This window comes from Saimiri boliviensis, chromosome 1 (assembly GCF_048565385.1).
Source record: "Saimiri boliviensis isolate mSaiBol1 chromosome 1, mSaiBol1.pri, whole genome shotgun sequence".
NCBI lineage: Eukaryota > Metazoa > Chordata > Mammalia > Primates > Cebidae > Saimiri > Saimiri boliviensis.
In genome coordinates, this window is record NC_133449.1 from 121,701,875 (window position 1) to 121,719,417 (window position 17,543).

At 52.0% G+C, this 17,543-nt stretch overlaps 1 protein-coding gene across 3 annotated transcripts; it reads left to right on the forward strand.

The window, feature by feature from the left end:
* Positions 1–267: 267 nt before the first annotated feature.
* Positions 268–16,587, forward strand: SNX20 (sorting nexin 20). 3 transcript variants are annotated; one of them, XM_074403091.1, is made up of 5 exons: positions 268–418; positions 2,413–2,634; positions 4,638–4,776; positions 6,227–6,378; positions 8,039–9,553. In XM_074403091.1, exons 3-5 carry the CDS (start codon positions 4,647–4,649, stop codon positions 8,705–8,707), a joined length of 951 nt encoding a protein of 316 aa, XP_074259192.1. In that variant the 5' UTR covers positions 268–418; positions 2,413–2,634; positions 4,638–4,646; the 3' UTR covers positions 8,708–9,553. The 3 variants fall into 3 exon arrangements, with proteins under 3 accessions (XP_074259192.1, XP_010346136.1, XP_003937311.1); XM_010347834.2 differs by lacking the exons at positions 2,413–2,634; positions 8,039–9,553 and adding an exon at positions 13,290–16,587; XM_003937262.3 differs by lacking the exon at positions 2,413–2,634.
* The last annotated feature ends 956 nt before the right edge of the window (positions 16,588–17,543 follow it).

Below are 17,543 nucleotides of genomic sequence, written 5' to 3' on the forward strand. Positions count from 1 at the left end.
ATAGAGTGGAATCATGAATGTTAAAGGGCTCTGGGAGCTAATGCCTGAATGCCAGAGATCAACGGGGACTCGAAGGACAGCCAGACTGCTGCAAGGCTGCAGGGAGAGCGAGGCTCACCTAGACCACACAAGGCTGGCCCCGAAACACCTTGTCCTTCTCTACGCTGCCCGGAAGGAGAAGTAGGTACAGCTGACAGGCTGCCAATTGAATTCAGTATACCATGTTTCACCAGCCAATGGGCTGGGGCGATCCGGAGCAGGTCACAGCCTGCTCACAGCCGGTTTCCTGTTTTCAAACGGGGAACTTAGCAAAGTGGCAGCCCCTCGGCTGGTCACCGGAGCTTGGAACCGAGAGCTTGAAGGAGCCATGTGACACTCCTCCTGGACCCCTGGACACACACAGCCCCAGAGACTGGAGGTCAGTATTTGATCCCAAGCTCAGCTGTCCTCTGTCCACTGTGGGCTGAGTACCCCCTCCTGGGACCCTGCCTGGCACCTATTGGGGGCAGGGTGGGACGGGGAAAGGTTGGTGACAGCCGCTGTGTCTGGAGCTCTCCTTAGCACACGGAGGCAGAGGAGGGGGCAGCTCCTGGACCCTCAATCACCTCCATTCCTTTTGAAATGCTAGGCACTTATACAACCCATCTTGGGCCTGGAGAATAAGTCACCACACCTGTGTTTCTCAAAAAACAGTGTCAGGGAACCCCTGTGTCAGCATAGCCTTAGGGTACTCGTGGAAAATACAGAATCCAGGCCTGTTCAAAGGCACTTTCCTATGTTAGGAGCCAGGAAACCTGCTTTTAAATAAGCCCCTGGTATCCCACCCCCACCTCCACACCCACCCGCCAGGGATTGTCACACACACTCGGGCTGGGAGCCCTGGCTTTGGCAAGACTTCTCAGCTGAGCATCTAGGTGTCGGAGGTTACCCATCCTTTCCCCAACAGAGGCAGCCACACATCCAGTGTCCCAGGATCTCCTGTCTCCTGGAGTGAGCCAGGTGCTTTATTTTACCCCTCTGGAGGCTCATTCCCCATGAAAAGTCCTCCGCAGACCCTCAGAAAGATAGCATGACCTCTGTGTGCCCAGCAAAAGGACTGGAATTGGCAGGCAGCTCTTGGAGAGCAGGTGGTCAGGACACCTGGGGATAGGAGGAGGAGAATGACTGTCTATGCACACAGGGCTGGAGGGTAGTGGGGGCTGGGAAGCTGCTCTGTCCCCTGGGCCAACTACAGGTCCCTAGGCCAACAGCACCAACACTTGCAGTATTTTGTTATAAAGTCGAGAAAGCTTTGTTACAGAGGGTGAGGAGAGGAGAGGAAAGGTCCATGGAACTGTCTATGTGGCTGTCCCCAGAGAGCTTTTAGAGCGACAGGATTGCTTTCCCATTTCACAGATGAGGAAACTGAGGCCTGGAGAGGGATGGGAAGCTGCCCGAGACCCAATGAATACACCAATGCTCAACTCTTTCCTTCCACCTCCTCTTTAAATGTGTGACTCCCATTGAAACCCGTAAGAGACAATATGACAACATAAGGGAGCTGACTGTGGCTGCTGAATTTGATTTTTATTCTCTCTTTTTTTTTTTCTTTTTGAGACAGAGTCTCGCCCTGTTGCCCAGGCTGGAGCACAGTGGTGCGATCTCAGCTCACTGCAACCTCTGCTTCCCGGGTTCAAGCAATTTTTCCACCTCAGCCTCCCGAGAAGATGAGACTACAGGCGCATGCCAGCAGGCCCTAAATTAGTAATTTTAGTCGAGAAGGGGTTTCACCATATTGGTCGGGCTGGTCTTGAACTCCTGACTTCAGGTGATCCACCCACCTCGGCCTCCCAAAGTGCTGGGATTACAGACGTGAGCCACTGCACCCGGCCTGATTTTTATTCTAAGGCCTGGTTTCATGATCAGCTTTCTCAGTCTTTACTGGAGTTGTTGTATTTATAGTGATGCATTTCAATAATGCAGCAACAGAAAACCAAACACCGCATGTTCTCACTCATAAGTACAAGTTGATCAAGGAGAACACATGGACACAGGGAGGGGAACATCATACACCGGGGCCTGTCAGAGGGCGGGGGGCAAGGGGAGGGAGAACATTAGGACAAATACCTAATGCATGCCGAGGCATCATTTCTGGTGTCTTACAAGGTATCTGGTCCAACACTGCCCCGCTTCTGACCTGGAGCCAGCTGCCTGGTCGTGAAAGCAGATCTGCAAAGGTTGGGGCCCCTGTGACCAAGGCCACTCGCCATCACCCATTTTATAGCAGTGCTGAGCATAGGAGTGCCCAAGGAAAACCCTGGGCCCCCAAGAATCTCAGCTACCAAAAATCACGTAGGCCACCAGCTATCTCACTTAGGTATCTATCAGAATACAGGAAACCTCCCCTCCAGTCATCTATCATCTTATCAACAGGACGGAGCTTGTAGCCACACTTTTCACGTGGGGAAACTAAGGCCTAGAGCTATTAAAGAACTTGCCTAAGGTCACACGGTTGTTCAGGATGGAAGGCCATGTCTCCTGACTCCCTGACAGGGACAAGAGAAGCGAGAGGTGTCCGTGACAGCATGCTCAAGAATGTGCAGCCCTGGGCCAGCCAGGCCCCCGTGCCTGCCTCAGTTTGCCCATCTGTAAAAGGTGAGGTTGGATCAAGGGTCCCTGAGGGCCACCCACTGGACAGCTATGCAGAACCACAGAGTTCCTTTCACCTGACACAGCAAGCACTTCCCTGTGACGTGCAGGCTCCAGGCCCCAGCTGACCTCCCCTTTCCCAGGCCAGGGGCTCTCACCCATGGAGCAAGGGACGGGCACTAGCTGTGCTCAGGGACATGCATGACGCCCCCCCCCGGCCCCCATCTGTGCTCAGGGGTGCCAGGGTGCCAGGGAGGCATTGGCTCTATCTTTCTCTAGGCTGTAGTCAGCCCAGGGGCCAGACCAAGGGCCCAGAATCCCACAGACTGGAGTTCAAGTCCCAGCTCTACCTCTGTGTTCCACTGGCAGCTTCCTCAGGTCCTGGTAAGAGAAAAGTGAGGTCACTTGCACCTCCCTCGTCTTGAATTTCTGTGCCAAACTGGCATACCAGATACTCGCTCCAGCTGAGCTAATGCTTTAATTGTCCCGTTTTTGAAGTTGTCTCAAACATTTGTAATTCTATTCCAGTCCACCTTAACTTAGTCATTTATTTCACAAGTATTTCTGGAAGCATCTAGGATTTGCTGGACACTAAGAGCAGGGCTACTACACAGTGCCTGGGACGGACAGGGCCCTGAGCTGAGGCTTCAGAGTCTGCCTGTTGGAATCCTCTCCCCAGCCTTGTGAATGTGGATTCTCTTATTATCCGCAATTTATAGGAAACAGAAACACAGAGAAATGGAGCAACTTGTCAGCCAACAGGTCATCTCATCCACTTATCAGGGTCACAGACAGAGTTATTATGTAAACCAGATGCCAGCTGCCTATTCTCCCTCCCTGAGTAAGGTGGAGAGAATTCTGAAGTCAGCCCAGCCTGGGGCTGTAGCCTGTCCACCACTCACCAGCTCTTCATTTTTGGCAACTCTGAGTCTCGGTTCCCTTATAAAAAGGAGAAGAAAATAGTCCTGACTGCAGCCAGTGGTCAGGCCAGCGCCAGCGTGTGTGCTGAGTGTCAGGCACACACTGGGATGTCACTGAGCACTGGGGACAGACGCACCTTTGCTTGTTGCCCACACTCACCAGCTGCGTGACTTTGGGCTAGACCTCAGTTTCCTCATCTCTTATTTGGTGGTAATGATAGATTTTTGTGAGCATTAAACTAGATGAAGGGCTGTGAATAACCTAGGTGAGTCTGAAGTTGGTATAACAAGCTATCAGCTAATTTTGCTGATAGATGGATAATTGATTGATCTATAGAAGATTCATACCAGCATATCTGCCTGCTCTGCACTGAATACTGAGATTTCTTTTCTTCTTCTTCTTTTTTTTTTTTTTTTTTTTTTTGAGATGGTCTCGTTCTGTCACCCAGACTAGAGTGCAGTGGCGTCATCATAGCTCACTGCAGCCTCAGTCTCTTGGGCTTAAGGGATCCTCCTGCCTCAGCCTCCTAAGTAGTTGGGACCACAGGTGTGCACCACCACCCCTGGATAATTTTTTTAAAATTTTTTCTAGAGACAGGGTCTCACTACATGGCACAGGTGGGTCTGAAATTCCCAGGCTCAAGTGATCCTCCTGACTCTGCCTCCCAAAGTTCTGGGATTATAGGCATGAGCCACCATGCCCAGCCTGAACACTGAGACATCATTCACATGTGTGACATAAAACTGAGTATCTGAACAAGCCAGCATCTTTCACTCAAGTAATCGCTAAAGCCAATGCTTTTGCTTGAAATCATCTCATTTAAAACTCTGAGCAGTACATAAGGACCACCTCAATAACACATGGATCATCACAGTAGGCGAAGGGTCTTCTCTGCCTTCCTGCCCAGCAAAGGGGCAGACCCAGGTTTGGGATCTGGCAGCTGGGTGAGCCAGGAAGGTTCAGCCGTGGTGCCATTGTCATTCCCTCCGCCTGCCAGCAGGGGGCATGACACAGCTCCTAGGCAGTCCAGGAGCCAAGGGGAACCCCAGTTGGAGGGGGTACTCACTGTTCTCTTGTTTCTCTGGCAGACTTGGAGCATGGCAAGTCCAGAGCACCCTGGGAGCCCTGGCTGGACGGGACCCATAACCCAGTGCACTGCAAGGACCAAGCAGGAAGCACCAGCCACTGGCCCTGACTTCCCGCACCCAGGACCTGATGGGCACTTAGGTGGGCTTGAGGCTTGAGACTCGATCCGGGGGAGATGTCGGAAGACATTCAAAGTACAAATGTGGGTCGCTTTGGCGGATGCAGCAAGAGGCCTGGGCAGCTCTTGTAACTTGGGTTATCCCAAAGCAGGCACTGAGACACAGATCTGTGCAAGCTACTTATCCGGGAGATGGTCCCAGGAGTCACAGCAGGAGCGTGGGCAATGGAGGAAGGGCAGGGCAGGAGGCCAGCGCAGGGCATCAGCGAACAAATGGGCACGGTCGGTGGCTGGGGCTCAACTCCAGCAGGGGTCTTCTGGGAGACCCTGGAACATATCTCTAGGTTGTCCTATCTTAGGGGTGAGGGAGCTAGGCTGTTATCTACCAATCCCGTCCTGCATCAGAGAAGGGACGCTCCTGGGTCTGCTGCTATAGCCCTCGAAAGCCTTCAGGGAAGCCAGTAGCATGTTCCGGAAAAGTGAGTGCCAAGAGGGCATGGCCCAGCCATGGGCATGGACAGCATCTGCTGTAGCGCCATCTCCTGGAACTTTTCTTACAATCCTTCCAGATTCCCCTGTTGAATACCTGCTCTGTTCCCAGCCCTATGCAGGGCACTGCTGAAGCAGGAACAAAACAAATCAAACACCGCACTGGCCCTGAGGTTTGGCAGAGAAACGGATCAGTGAAACATAGTTAGATGTGCCACAAAAAAGGCTATAGGAGCAAGGTGGGAGGCTCTTACTCTAATGCCAAGGGGCATTTGCAGTGATGTGGGGGTTGAGTCTTGAAGGGTAGACTGGAAAAGAGCTGGGACCCATGCCCTTTGCAATAAAATGCACAATTATTTACACTTCTCAAGAAGCTCAGAGAGGCGCAGGGCTCGAGTGGAGTTTAAGAAACACTGTGTTCATTTTCCAGGCATGGAAATAGAGTTGGATGCAAAGCAGAGGAGTGTGTGTCTGAGAAGAGCCTGGCACATGGGCAGTTAGATGGGAACGTTGGGAAGAGCCAGCCCGCTGAGGCTGGAACACAACACCCTCATCACTCCCCCGACCCCCTCCCCCATCCACCAATGTGTGCTCAAGAAGTCCTGGTGACAATCATTAAGTCAGGGCTGCAGGGAGCTCAGAAACACGCAAGCCACGGTCTCTGCTTGTCGGGAGCAGGTATTTCACCAAGGCCAATCCGCAGACGATGTGAAGTGCCTGCACAGCATTTCACAGCTGAGAAACCACTTGGGGATGATAGGCTATTTGACATTCTCAGTTGTAGGGTGGATTCAGCCAGGCTGGACACAGAGGTCTGCCTGATGCCCTGGTTGGGCCTATAAATGGTGGGGTGGGAGTGAAAGATATTCAGCACTCTTTAGGAGTTCTGCTATCGCATCTCAGATCCACCCAGCCATCTCCCCAAGCCCTTGCCTCGAAAGTGCACTGACCGGGTGCAGATCCTTAAGGGTGCTGTCATTCCAGACACACACAGCGGCCTGAGCTCCAACTCCAGCATGACCACGCGGGAGCTTCAGCAGTACTGGCAGACTGAGAAATGCCGCCGGAAGCACGTCAAACTGCTCTTCGAGATCGCTTCGGCTCGCATCGAGGAGAGAAAAGTCTCCAAGTTTGTGGTAAGCAGAGATCGGGAAATGGCGGCGCCTCTTTCACTCTGCTTCCTTCCTGCCCCTGAACAAATCTTGTGGGGCCTCAGCTTTCCCAACTATGAAATGGGTCGACACACTCTAACTCACAGTGTTCTTCCGGAGAAAACGGCCAAAGAGCAAGATTTCAGGCTCAGTACCTGCTAGCCTCTGTGAGGATTCCAACCATATGACTCATGCTTCTTGGTTCTAAGAAGGAAATAGTCCAGTTTAATCCCATCTTATCAGGTGTGGGTCACCTGTATCCTTTCTTCACCAATTTTGCCATATCCCTGTATCCATTATAATTATTATTACTTATTTTTTCTTTCAATTGGATCACGTTTTTAAAACACAAGATACATTTATTTCGAAGAGAAATACCTTAAATGGAAAACCAACGTCACATGGCATAAAGAAAAGTAACAAGAAAAATCATACTAGAAAGGTCAGTCAATACAAGGAAAGCTATCTGCTGTTATTCAATTCTAGCTGGGTACTGTGGCTTCGGGAAGGCCCCGAGCCTGGGGGCCGCTCTCCCTGTTAGACTGGAATTTTAGCTTGTGTTAAGGAGATGTTCAAGACGTCCTAAGAGCCGCACTTCATCCTTCTCCTTCACTTACCTGGGACCAGGATAATAACAAAGCTAGAGCTGAATGCCAACGGCATGCTGGGCACAACTCCATGTGGTTTCAGTGCATTATGTCATTTAATCCTCACTGAGCGAGGTAGGCACTAGGCCTGTCCTCGTTTTATGAATGAGAAAACTGAGGCTCGGAGAGGTTAAATTACCAGTCTAAAACCACACAGCTAGACCAGGGTGGGGCTATAATTATAACCCATGCAATCTAGCTCTGGAGTCAGATGCATGGGTTATAATTGCCCTTAATATATAATTGCCCTTAATCAGGATTCTCTTGAAAGAGAATTGAAAAGGAATGATTTTCTTACTATATAACGCCATCACTGGTGAACCTAAATGATGTTATATTGTACCTAAAACTAACTCCCAAGTGTGAAACATTTGGAAAACACAGCATCCTAGCTCAGAAAATGCAGGCCCAGTTTTAGCAAGTAAAGCCAAGAGGGACTCCAGCAGCCTGCAGGCCAGGTCCCCGTGCCCTTTCTCCTCCCGGATGACCCCACCTTGCTGTGCTGTTGTTCCAGGGTTGACTCAGCTGATGCCAATAGCAATTAAAAACAGAATTGGGCCAGGTGCAGTGGCTCAGGCCTGTAATTCCTGCACTTTGGGAGGCCCAGGAAGGAGGCTCGCTTGAGCCCAGGAGTTCAAGAGCAGTCTAGTCAACACAGCCAGACTCCATATCTTTATAAAAATCAAAAAATATCAGCCGGACAGTGAGTGTGCCTGTAGTCCCAGCTACTCGGGAGGCTGAGGTGGGCGGATCACCTGAACCCAGAAGTTCAAGATTGCAGTGAGCTATGATCGCATCACTGTTCTCCAGCCTGGGTGACAGTGCAAGCCTCTGTCTCTAAATATAAATATATAAATAAACAAACAGAATTGCATATAAGGATCGCCCGTTTTTAGGGCATGCTTTACACCGGCCTGGTTAATTTTATTCTCGGGGCGCTCCGTCCACCGCAGCCCCCGCTGGGAGGTGGCCACAGCTCTCTCTGCGTTGCGCCCTAGGTGTACCAGATCATCGTCATCCAGACCGGGAGCTTTGACAACAACAAAGCCGTCCTGGAACGGCGCTATTCCGACTTCGCGAAGCTCCAGAAAGCGCTGCTGAAGACGTTCAGAGAGGAGATCGAAGATGTGGAGTTCCCCAGGAAGCACTTGACCGGGAACTTCGCGGAGGAGATCATCTGCGAGCGCCGGCGCGCGCTGCAGGACTACCTGGGCCTGCTCTACGCCATCCGCTGCGTGCGCCGCTCCCGGGAGTTCCTGGACTTCCTCACTCGGCAGGAGCTGTGCGAGGCCTTCGGCTGCCTGCGCGCCGGCCAGTACCCGCGCGCCCTGGAGCTGCTGCTGCGCGTGCTGCCGCTGCAGGAGAAGCTCACCGCCCACTGCCCCGCGGCCGCCGTCCCGGCCTTGTGCGCCGTGCTGCTATGCCACCGCGACCTCGACCGCCCCGCCGAGGCCTTCGCGGCCGGAGAGAGGGCCCTGCAGCTCCTGCAGGCCCGGGAGGGCCACCGCTACTACGCGCCTCTGCTGGACGCCATGATCCGCCTGGCCTATGCGCTGGGCAAGGACTTCGTGTCTCTGCAGGAGAGGCTGGAGGAGAGCCAGCTCCGGAGGCCCGCGCCCCGCGGCATCACCCTGAAGGAGCTCACTGTGCGGGAATACCTCCACTGAGCCGGCCTGGGACCCCACAGGGACGCTGGAGATTTGGGGTCACCATGGCTCACGGCGGGCTGTTTGGGGTTCTTCTTTCTTTCTTTCTTTCTTTTCTTTTTCCTATTCTCTTTTGGTATTTGAGATAGTCTTGCTCTGTCACCCAGGCTGGAGTGCAGTGGCTCACCTATGGCTCACTACAGCCTCAAACTCCTGGGCACAAGCAATCCTCCCACCTCAACCTCCCAAGTAGCTGGGATTACAGGTGCACACCAACACGCCAGGCTAATGTTTTAATTGTTTTTTGTAGAGACAGGGTCTCTCTGTTGGCCAGGCTGGTCTCAAACTTCTGACCTTCAATGATCTTCCTGCTCAAGCCTCCCAAAACACTGGTATTACAGATGTGAGCCACCACCCCTGGCCTGGGGTTCATTTCTAATGGGAAAAGCCATTAGGGGCTCTAACTCACTAGGTGACTTTAGACAAGCCCCTCCTCTGGTCCTCAATTTCCCCATCTGTATGGAACAGAGGTGCTCCTGGGGTCCTTGGAAGCCTCTGCTTGTGTCCCACGTCCCCTTGATGCCAGGGTCACTTCATCTCCGAAACAGAAACCCAGCTGACAAAACCCTGCAGTGTCCACCTCACCAGTATCTTCATGGGAAGCTAGAGGAGACGTTTACCTCACACATTCTAGACAAAGCTTAGTCCATTTCCTTGAAGACAGTTTTCTCTGGCTGTTCCAAGGCTTTTCTCTCTGTTCCTTCCACCTCAGAATTGCTTTAAAATATTCCCATCCATTATCCTAATACTGTCCTAATATTCTAGCCTTTCTCCTTTACTATGTAGACCTGACGCAACAAAACAAAAGCTCACCTATTGCCCTCAAGAACAGCCTCTACACACAAACACGCACACACACACACACACGGACACACGCATGCACATGCACACGCACACACGGACACACGCGCCCACACGCGCATGCACACACATGCGCACACACGCACACGCACAGGGTGGGAGTTGTATGCCATCCTTTGAAGGGTGGTAGGATCCTGAGCCAGAAAGCAATAATGGCATAAGATTTTATGATACAAGGCACTTTTGGCAAGGGAAGTTGCCAACAGTTTTTTCTGGCTGGGATGGCATAGCACATTGTCTAGGTGTAGATTTTCACTCATAAGGCAGCTGTTCCATGAATGGCTTCCCTGGGTTATGTAGACACAGCCCTGGGGAGGAGGTGATACAACATACTTAATGGGATTTCTGGGTAGAAAAGAGACTGAATCCTCAACACTGCCCCTTTTGAGGGTCTGTGATCCTGGAACCTCTCTAGTGGGTTGGGATGTCCTTGACTGAGGTCCGCTGTCTGGAAAGGACACCACAGGCCCAGAATGAAGGGGCTTCTGGATCAATGACCCAGATTCAACAGGGGGCTTGGAGCTGGTGGTACAGACAGGTTTTGGCTCAATGTGTGTTTGAGGCTGGAAGCCGCTGAAGACCTAAACGGCCTGGATGAGTTTATTAGGGTGAATTTAAAAGGCTGTAACTTGGGAACCTTAATGTGAGCCACCACTTAAGGGGAGGGACTTGGCCCAGCAAGTGATCACTCTAGAGGGGGACAAGCATGCACCAGACGGCACCAGAACCTGTTCAACAGCGACACCTTGTGGTAACAATTCTAGGCACCCCAGCAGGCTAGATGGGAGGTTAGAAACAGGTATCTTTGGACAGATACCCCTCAAGTCTCCCAATCTACTCCAGGGAAAAGACACTTGAACTGGGAGATATTGGACTTCTTGAAAAGCTGGACCTATGGAAAATTAAAGTATTAGATGGAAAAATTAAAGAACTGTTAGTCTATTTGTGATGATGAAACAGATTTTATTGATTTTGCCAGTTATTTCTTCAAATCTAAAATGCTATCAACTCTAAAATGCACCAAATATTTACTAAATAGAAAAAAGGCCCAACATGGACAGTTTAATGGCATATTCCAGAGGAAATTGGAAACCAAAGAGTCAGGCCCTGATGTAAGGGCTAACACCGAATAAACCTGTTGTACAGGAGGGGACATTAAGGAAATTCACAGCAATCAAACTTGGCACTGGGCAGAAGACCAGGAACTTCCTCTGAGAATTTGAACTGCAGGCTGGTGCTTACTCATGTTTGGGGGCTGAATACACACAGCATGGTCCAAAATTCCTCAAGCAGAGGAATCACGTTAAAGTGGTCTCAGGTGGAGGTATTCTAAGTGCCTCAAGACCTAGAGATCTTCAGGTCTTTCCTGGGCTGAAGGATGTCAGCATCAAGCCAGGCCAATAAGGAGTGTAGGGTGCCACTGAGTTCAGAGATGCTGAAATGTGAAAAAAAAAAACAAAAGTGCATTTCAAAATCAGAGATAGATAAGATGTGTGCAGGACGTGTGTGTGTGTGTGTGTGTGTGTGTGCGTGCACGTGTGTGTGTGTGCACAGAGAAAGAAAATACGTGTATGGGAGTAAAGGAGCCTACAGAATCACGCAGAGGGCTCCCCATCAGTACCTCTGAAGAGGGGCTGGCTTCCCACATGGACTTATTCAGCTTTCCCAAAAGGGACTGGCCACAACAGGGCGGCGTCAGGACCATCTCCTTGCCTCTTCCCGATGACTCTCAGTGCTGCCCTTCCTCGTGCTTCTCGCAGCCTTGACCTGAGGGTCCATGGGAGTTTCTTCTGGCCATGAACATTGTGTCTTCACCCACTACAAGTTGTCTGATGGCCTGGGATGGCCCACCACAGCCAGCTCCTCCTGGCATCTCTCATATGCTGCAGCAGTTAGGGCCCACACATTCCTTGGGTTCCTGGAATAAGTCCTTGAATCCCTCCGGCCCCCTCTTCCAGTAAGCTTTCCTCAGGGCTCACTGCAGCCCCACCAGGGTTCTCCACCTCCCTGTTTGCCTGGGCCTTCTCCCATGCCATCTGTATTAGTCTTTGTTTCCAGCGGACTTTAGAGTGGTGGCAGCTGGGACTGAACCTTCTTCTCCTGACTCCTCAAAAGCTGGGTCCACAGGAGAAGTGAGGTACCTGCCCTCCATATCCATGATGAGGCCTTGTTAGGAACACAGGATTTCAGGCCCCACCCTGGACCTGCTGAATCCGAGTCTGCACTTTAACAAGAGCATCCCCCACTGCCGCAGGTAACTCGTACCTGCACGCCTCGAAGGTCGCAAAGCCCAGTGTTGAACTGACTTTAAAGGCACCTCGATGAAAATCATCCATGGAACTGGCCTGTCTGCAGTCCTGGATTCATCCCCATCCTCATCGTCTCTCCACCCAGACCCCCTGCCATATAGGGGCCCCATCCCAAGGGACTGCAGATGGGAGCACCAGGCCAGCCTCACAACCATACCTGCAATCCCACTCTGGGCGTTCTGCCTGGAGCTTGAAGGAGTTTATTCCAACGAAGCCCTGCTCCAGCAGCCACTCCCCCCACTGGCAGTGATAGAGTCCTGGGGTCTCCTCTTAGGGCTGGGATGCCGGCAGTTCCCTGCCAAGCCCATGGTTGAAAACAAGCTCTGCAAGCAGCTCCCTGTGCAGTGATAGTCAGAGCTTCCCAGGCCTACTGCGTGGCCAGGCACTGCCGGGCCATCAGTCCAGCTCTGCTCAGGACGTGTTCCTATCCCATTGTACAGTTGAGGAAAATGGGATCATTTGTAAAACTGTAACCTGCGGGGGTTAAGTGACTTGTCCAGGGTTGCAATGCCGCCCTTAAACATATACCCTAGGCCAGGCACAGGGCTCACACCTGTAATCCTAGCACTCTGGGAGGCCGAGGCGGATGGATCACGAGGTCAGGAGTTCAAGACCAGCCTGGCCAACATGGTGAAGCTCCCTCTCTACTAAAAATGCACAAATTAGCTGGGCATGGTGGTGTGTGCCTGTAATCCCAGCTACTCGGGAGGCTGAAGCAGGAGAACTACTTGAACCAGGACCTGAGAGGCCGAGGTTGCAGTGAGCCAAGATGGCGCCACTGCACTCCAGCCTGGGCTACATAACAGGAGCAGGAAATGAAGCTCAGGCTTTAATTTGACCCAAGCACTACCTTCCTTGCTGAGCCCCACGTGAAAGGATGTGGAGGAGAGGAGAAGGAATAGGTCCCTGGTGTCCTCACCAAAATGGGTCCTTGACATGGTTTGGGTGTATGGTTGTCGCCTCCAATGCCATGCTGAATGTGACCCCCAGTGTTGGAGGTGTGGCCTGGTGGGAGGCGTGTGGGTCATGGGGGCAGATCCTTCGCGGATAGCTTGGTGCCTTCCCCGTGGTGATGAGAGTGTTCTCGCTCTTTTCGTTTACCCGAGAGCTGGTTGTTCAGAAGAGCCTGACATTGCTCTTGCTCCTTTGCCATGTGAGGCACGAGCTCCTCCTCCCCTTCCACCGTGAGCAGAAGCTTCCTGAGGCTCTACCGGAAGCAATGCCAGTGCCATGCTTCTTGTACAACCTGCACAACTGTGAGCCAAAGAACTCTTTTTCTTTTCTAAGTGACCTAGCCTCCGGTATTCCTTTAAAGCAATGCAGAATGGGCTGCCACGGCCCTTAAAGGTCATTTCACTCATCTCTGTTTACAGATGGGGAAATCAAGGCCTGGAGAGGTGACTCACCCAGGGCCACATGGTGAGACAGGGACAGCACCAGGACCAGACCCGAGACGTCCACGTCAAAGTGACATGCTTTCAGAGGCAGCACACACAGAACAACCCCGCATTCAAATTCCAGGAAGCCCTTGGGGGTCACCCAGCTGGGGCTGGGGGTGCAGGGTCAGTACTGAGGCCTGGGCAGGGCCACTGGCCTCCCTGAGCTTCCTGGCTCCAGGCTGGGAGGCACAGTTCAGGGTGGACTGTGGCCCCTTGGTCTAGCATGCCCTTAGCTCTGCTCTCTAGTGGCTGTCCCCATAGCTGGAACTCTCTTTTGAAGCAACCAATCCCGTTCCACCTGCCAGTAGAGGTGGGCTGGCTCCCAGCACGTCCCCAGCAGGCCTCTCTTGGGCTCAAAAGCCAAGCTGTGCCCAGCCACGCCTCCAGATGCTCCCTGGCCCACAGGCAGCACCTGCATTCAGCTGCTTTTCCAGAACTTCCTGTGTGGCCCACACCCCTTCCTTCTGCAGCCCAACAATGCCGCAGCCTGGTCTATTAACCACATGCCATTTTCCTTTCAGCATTCTCCTTTGACTTATGCACATTTACTTGAAAAAGAAACTTCCTATTACTACCCTAAATGGAAACTCACAATCACTTGCTATCATTAGAAAGTAGCTATAAAAATAAACACAATAAAAGCGATCACTGTTATTACACCTAACAGGCTTTTACCTGAGGCAGATCCTGAGCCTGAGGCTGCTGATAGACTTTTGTTAAAAGAGAGAGTGAGAGAGAAATAGGTGTAGAGACCTGCAATCACCAAGCTGAGACTGCTCTTTGATTTACTCAGAAGGACTGGAAAACGTTGCCCCGAGAAAGGAGATGTGTTTCTCACCACGCTGCGCTCATCACCCCGTGTTGCCTGCAGACCATCTAGGGTTTTGCTCGAGCGCCCTGGAGACTTTGCTCCCTGGTTTCCTGGTCCCTAAGTCATGTGTTCAGCCCTGTGCGCTCTCCAGCTCCTAAGTCGCCGGCCTGGTTTCAGCTTTGATTGCCCACTCTTAGCTTTCGAACCAAAGGCTCCGGCTCCTGGTGCTACACCCTGATATCAAGACCCTCAAATGAAACGAGTGTTCTGGGCTGGTCAAAGCTTGAACCCGCAGCATGTCCCTGAATGGGTGCCCCCACCCATCTAGCTGTTGCTCCGATGATAAGAGCAAGAAATGACCTCCCTTCCAAAGGTCCCTGCACCAAGCCCCTTCCCAGGGTCAGGCCCCTCATTAGCTCCAGGCTGGGAGGCACCGTTCAGGGCGGACTGTGGACCCTCAGCCTAGCATGCCCTTAGCTCTGCTCTCTAGCGGCTACCCGCATAGCTAGAACTCTGTTTTGGAGCAGCAAAACCCGTTCCACTTGCTGATAGGGGTAAGTTGGCTCCCAACACTTTCCCTGCTCCCAGCTGGTCTCTGCCTCATGGAAGCAAAGTGTCAGGAGGCCACTCTCAGAGCAAATGGAAGCTGGGACAGAATGGTGTCCTCAGCAAGGTGGTCAGGGAAGGCTTCTCAGAGGAGGCGCTGTTCAAAGAATTGCAGTACATACGAAGGAGCTGGCCCAGGGAGCACGGAGAGGGGAGAATTTTAGGCAGAGGGGTAGCAGGGGCACAGCCCTGAGGCAGGAAACGTTCCCTCCCGCCCTTGGGATCCTCAGTTCAGGTTTGCACCCAGAAAGGGGGCAGATCCAGGACACACCTGGCCTGATGTGTCACCCTGGCTGTGCTGGCTGAGAGCATAGGCTCCAGGCACTAACACAGAGAAGCCTTGCAAGGTAGGTCCAAGTACCCGCCCCCCACCTCCAGTTACCGCTCAGTGCAAAGGAAGTGAGCTGGGAGCTTGTGTGGAGGGGTGTGCAGACCCTTTTGGTTACAAGCACAAAAACCCAGGTTAACCTGATGAGGAAAGAATGTATTACCTCTAAAGCCCAGGAGCAGGCTAGCTTTACACCAAGCAGGAGCCAAGGACCCAGACTTTGTCACCTCATGTCTCACTCCCTCTCTCACTTTCACTTTCTCTGTCTTGTCTTGGTTCTGCTTTCCTCCGCTGTGCCTTCGCCCTTAGAGACAGCTCTTTCCTGGCAGTGACAAGATGGCTGCAGCAGCTCCCGACACCTCAGAGGACTCCCCCATTCACGGTCCTTGTGAGCTCGCCCGTAGGATGTACAGGAAACACTCACATGTCCTTTCCTAAGGAACCCGATCGTGGGTGTGGGGAGCCCCTACGCCCTCAGAGTGCAGCAGCCTTTGTCAGCTGGCCCATCAGGATGGACTTGGGCAGAAATCATGTCTTGGCATATGGTTTTGTAATCTGCTTTTTAAATTGTCACTATATATTATGAGCATTTCCCGATATATATAATATTCTTCCACACGACCTTTAATGGTTTCACTGTATTCTGATGCATATTCTATAGTTATCTCAACCACCCCACAATGTTGCAAAATTTCCTTATTTTGGGCAACACTGCTGCAAACACTTTGACCCATATATCCTTTTCGTGTGTACTCTTACGGTGACTTCTAAAGGTAGCATTTCTGAATCACAGAAACTTTTTTTACTTTTAAATATTTTTTAGTTGACAAAAATTGTATGTGTTTATGAATCATAAACACTTAATGATTTTGCTATTACTTCATTTCTCTCTCTTCAGACAGGCTGTATTCACCCCCCCCCCTTCCCCCTCCACTGGCTAACTGTGAGACATGCCCTTGAACTCCGCATAACACTGGTTGTCAGCATTTTAAACCTTTTCTCAAGATGGAGTCTCGTCCTGTCACCCAGGCTGGAGAGCAAAGGCGCTATCTTGGCTCACTGCAACTTCCACCTCCCAGGTTCAAGTGATTCTCCTGCCTCTCGAATAGCTGGGACTACAGGCTTGCAGCATCACGCCCGGCTAATGTTTGTATTTTTAATGGACACGGGGGTTTCACCATGTTGGTCAGGCTGGTCGCGAACTCCTGACTCTGTGATATACCCACCTCAGCCACCCAGAGTGCGGGGATTACAGGCATGAGCCACCACTCCCGGCCTTTAAACTATTTTTAATGGTTTAATCTTTTCCCCTTTCCACGGAGAGACCGAGGATCCAATCCCGCAATTTAAAAAGCAGCCAGCAGATGGCACTGCCGCGTCGGCGGCTCCGAACGCATCGCCGCGGGGCAGGCGGAAACCGAGCCTTTCTCCAGGCTTCTGAAAGCCCCTAGACGGGGTTTGAAATCATGCTGCAAAGAGCGAGCTTTGCTGCCTCTATAACCTCTCCCCCGTAAGGGTTGGTGGGGAGTGCCCGGGCGACCTCCACTTGGGGTTCAGGACCTCATTCCCTTTCTAACCCTCCATCCTCTTCCCAAAGTCCAGAGGCCCCAAAAGGCGGAGGACGCCGCCGTCCACCTCCTGCAAGCAGAATCCGCAGGGTTTCACAAGAGAGGGCGCTGCAAATTACCAGCATCGGCGCCCCCAGGAGCAGGAGTAAGGCCCCAGCTACGTTGCTTTCCAGGGGGAGGGGTTGGATGCCCTGCGCCTCCCAGATCCCGTCCCCTACCTTTTCAGGACCCAGATGGCGTGGGGGGGCTTCCCATCCATCTGCCTACTGAATTGGGGGAGTGGGAGAAGACTCCCAGGGGACCCACTATTGACCTTTTAATTCATCAGTAGATACACAAGGCTAAGCCGCACACTTTTATGCAGTTTTCTCAGGGTGTTATATTTCACAATACAAATATCTTAATAGGCTGGGTGCGGCAACTCACACCCCTAATCCTGGCACTTTGGACGGCTGAGGTGGGAGGCTCACTTGAGGCCAGGAGTTTGAGACTAGCCTGGCCAACACAGTGAGACCCCATCTCTAAAAAAGGAAACTAAAATTTAGAAATGTTAAAATTGGCCGAGCACAGTGGTTCACACCTGCAATCCCAGCACTTTGGGAGACCAAGGTGGACGGATCACCTGAAGTCAGGAGCTTAAGACTAGCCAGGCCAACATGGTAAAACCCTGTGTCCACTAAAAATGCAAAAGTTAGCTGGGTGTGGTGGCAGGAGCCTGTAATCCCAGCTACTTGAGAGGCTGAGGCAGGAGAATTTCCTGAACTCAGGAGGCAGCGGTTGCAGTGAGCCGAAAAGAGCCACTGTACTCCAGCCTGGGTGACAGAGTGAGACTGTCTCAAAAAAAAAAAAAAAAAAAAAAAAAAAAAAAAAAAAAA

What these genes read in the sequence shown, in the direction of transcription:
- SNX20 (XM_074403091.1), top strand. Translation starts at nt 4,647, where the DNA reads ATGGCAAGTCCAGAGCACCCTGGGAGCCCTGGCTGGACGGGACCCATA. An exon ending in AGGACCTGATGGGCACTTAG is followed by an intron (nt 4,777 to 6,226) that starts GTGGGCTTGAGG and finishes CTGTCATTCCAG; the next exon opens with ACACACACAGCGGCCTGAGC. An exon ending in GAAAAGTCTCCAAGTTTGTG is followed by an intron (nt 6,379 to 8,038) that starts GTAAGCAGAGAT and finishes GTTGCGCCCTAG; the next exon opens with GTGTACCAGATCATCGTCAT.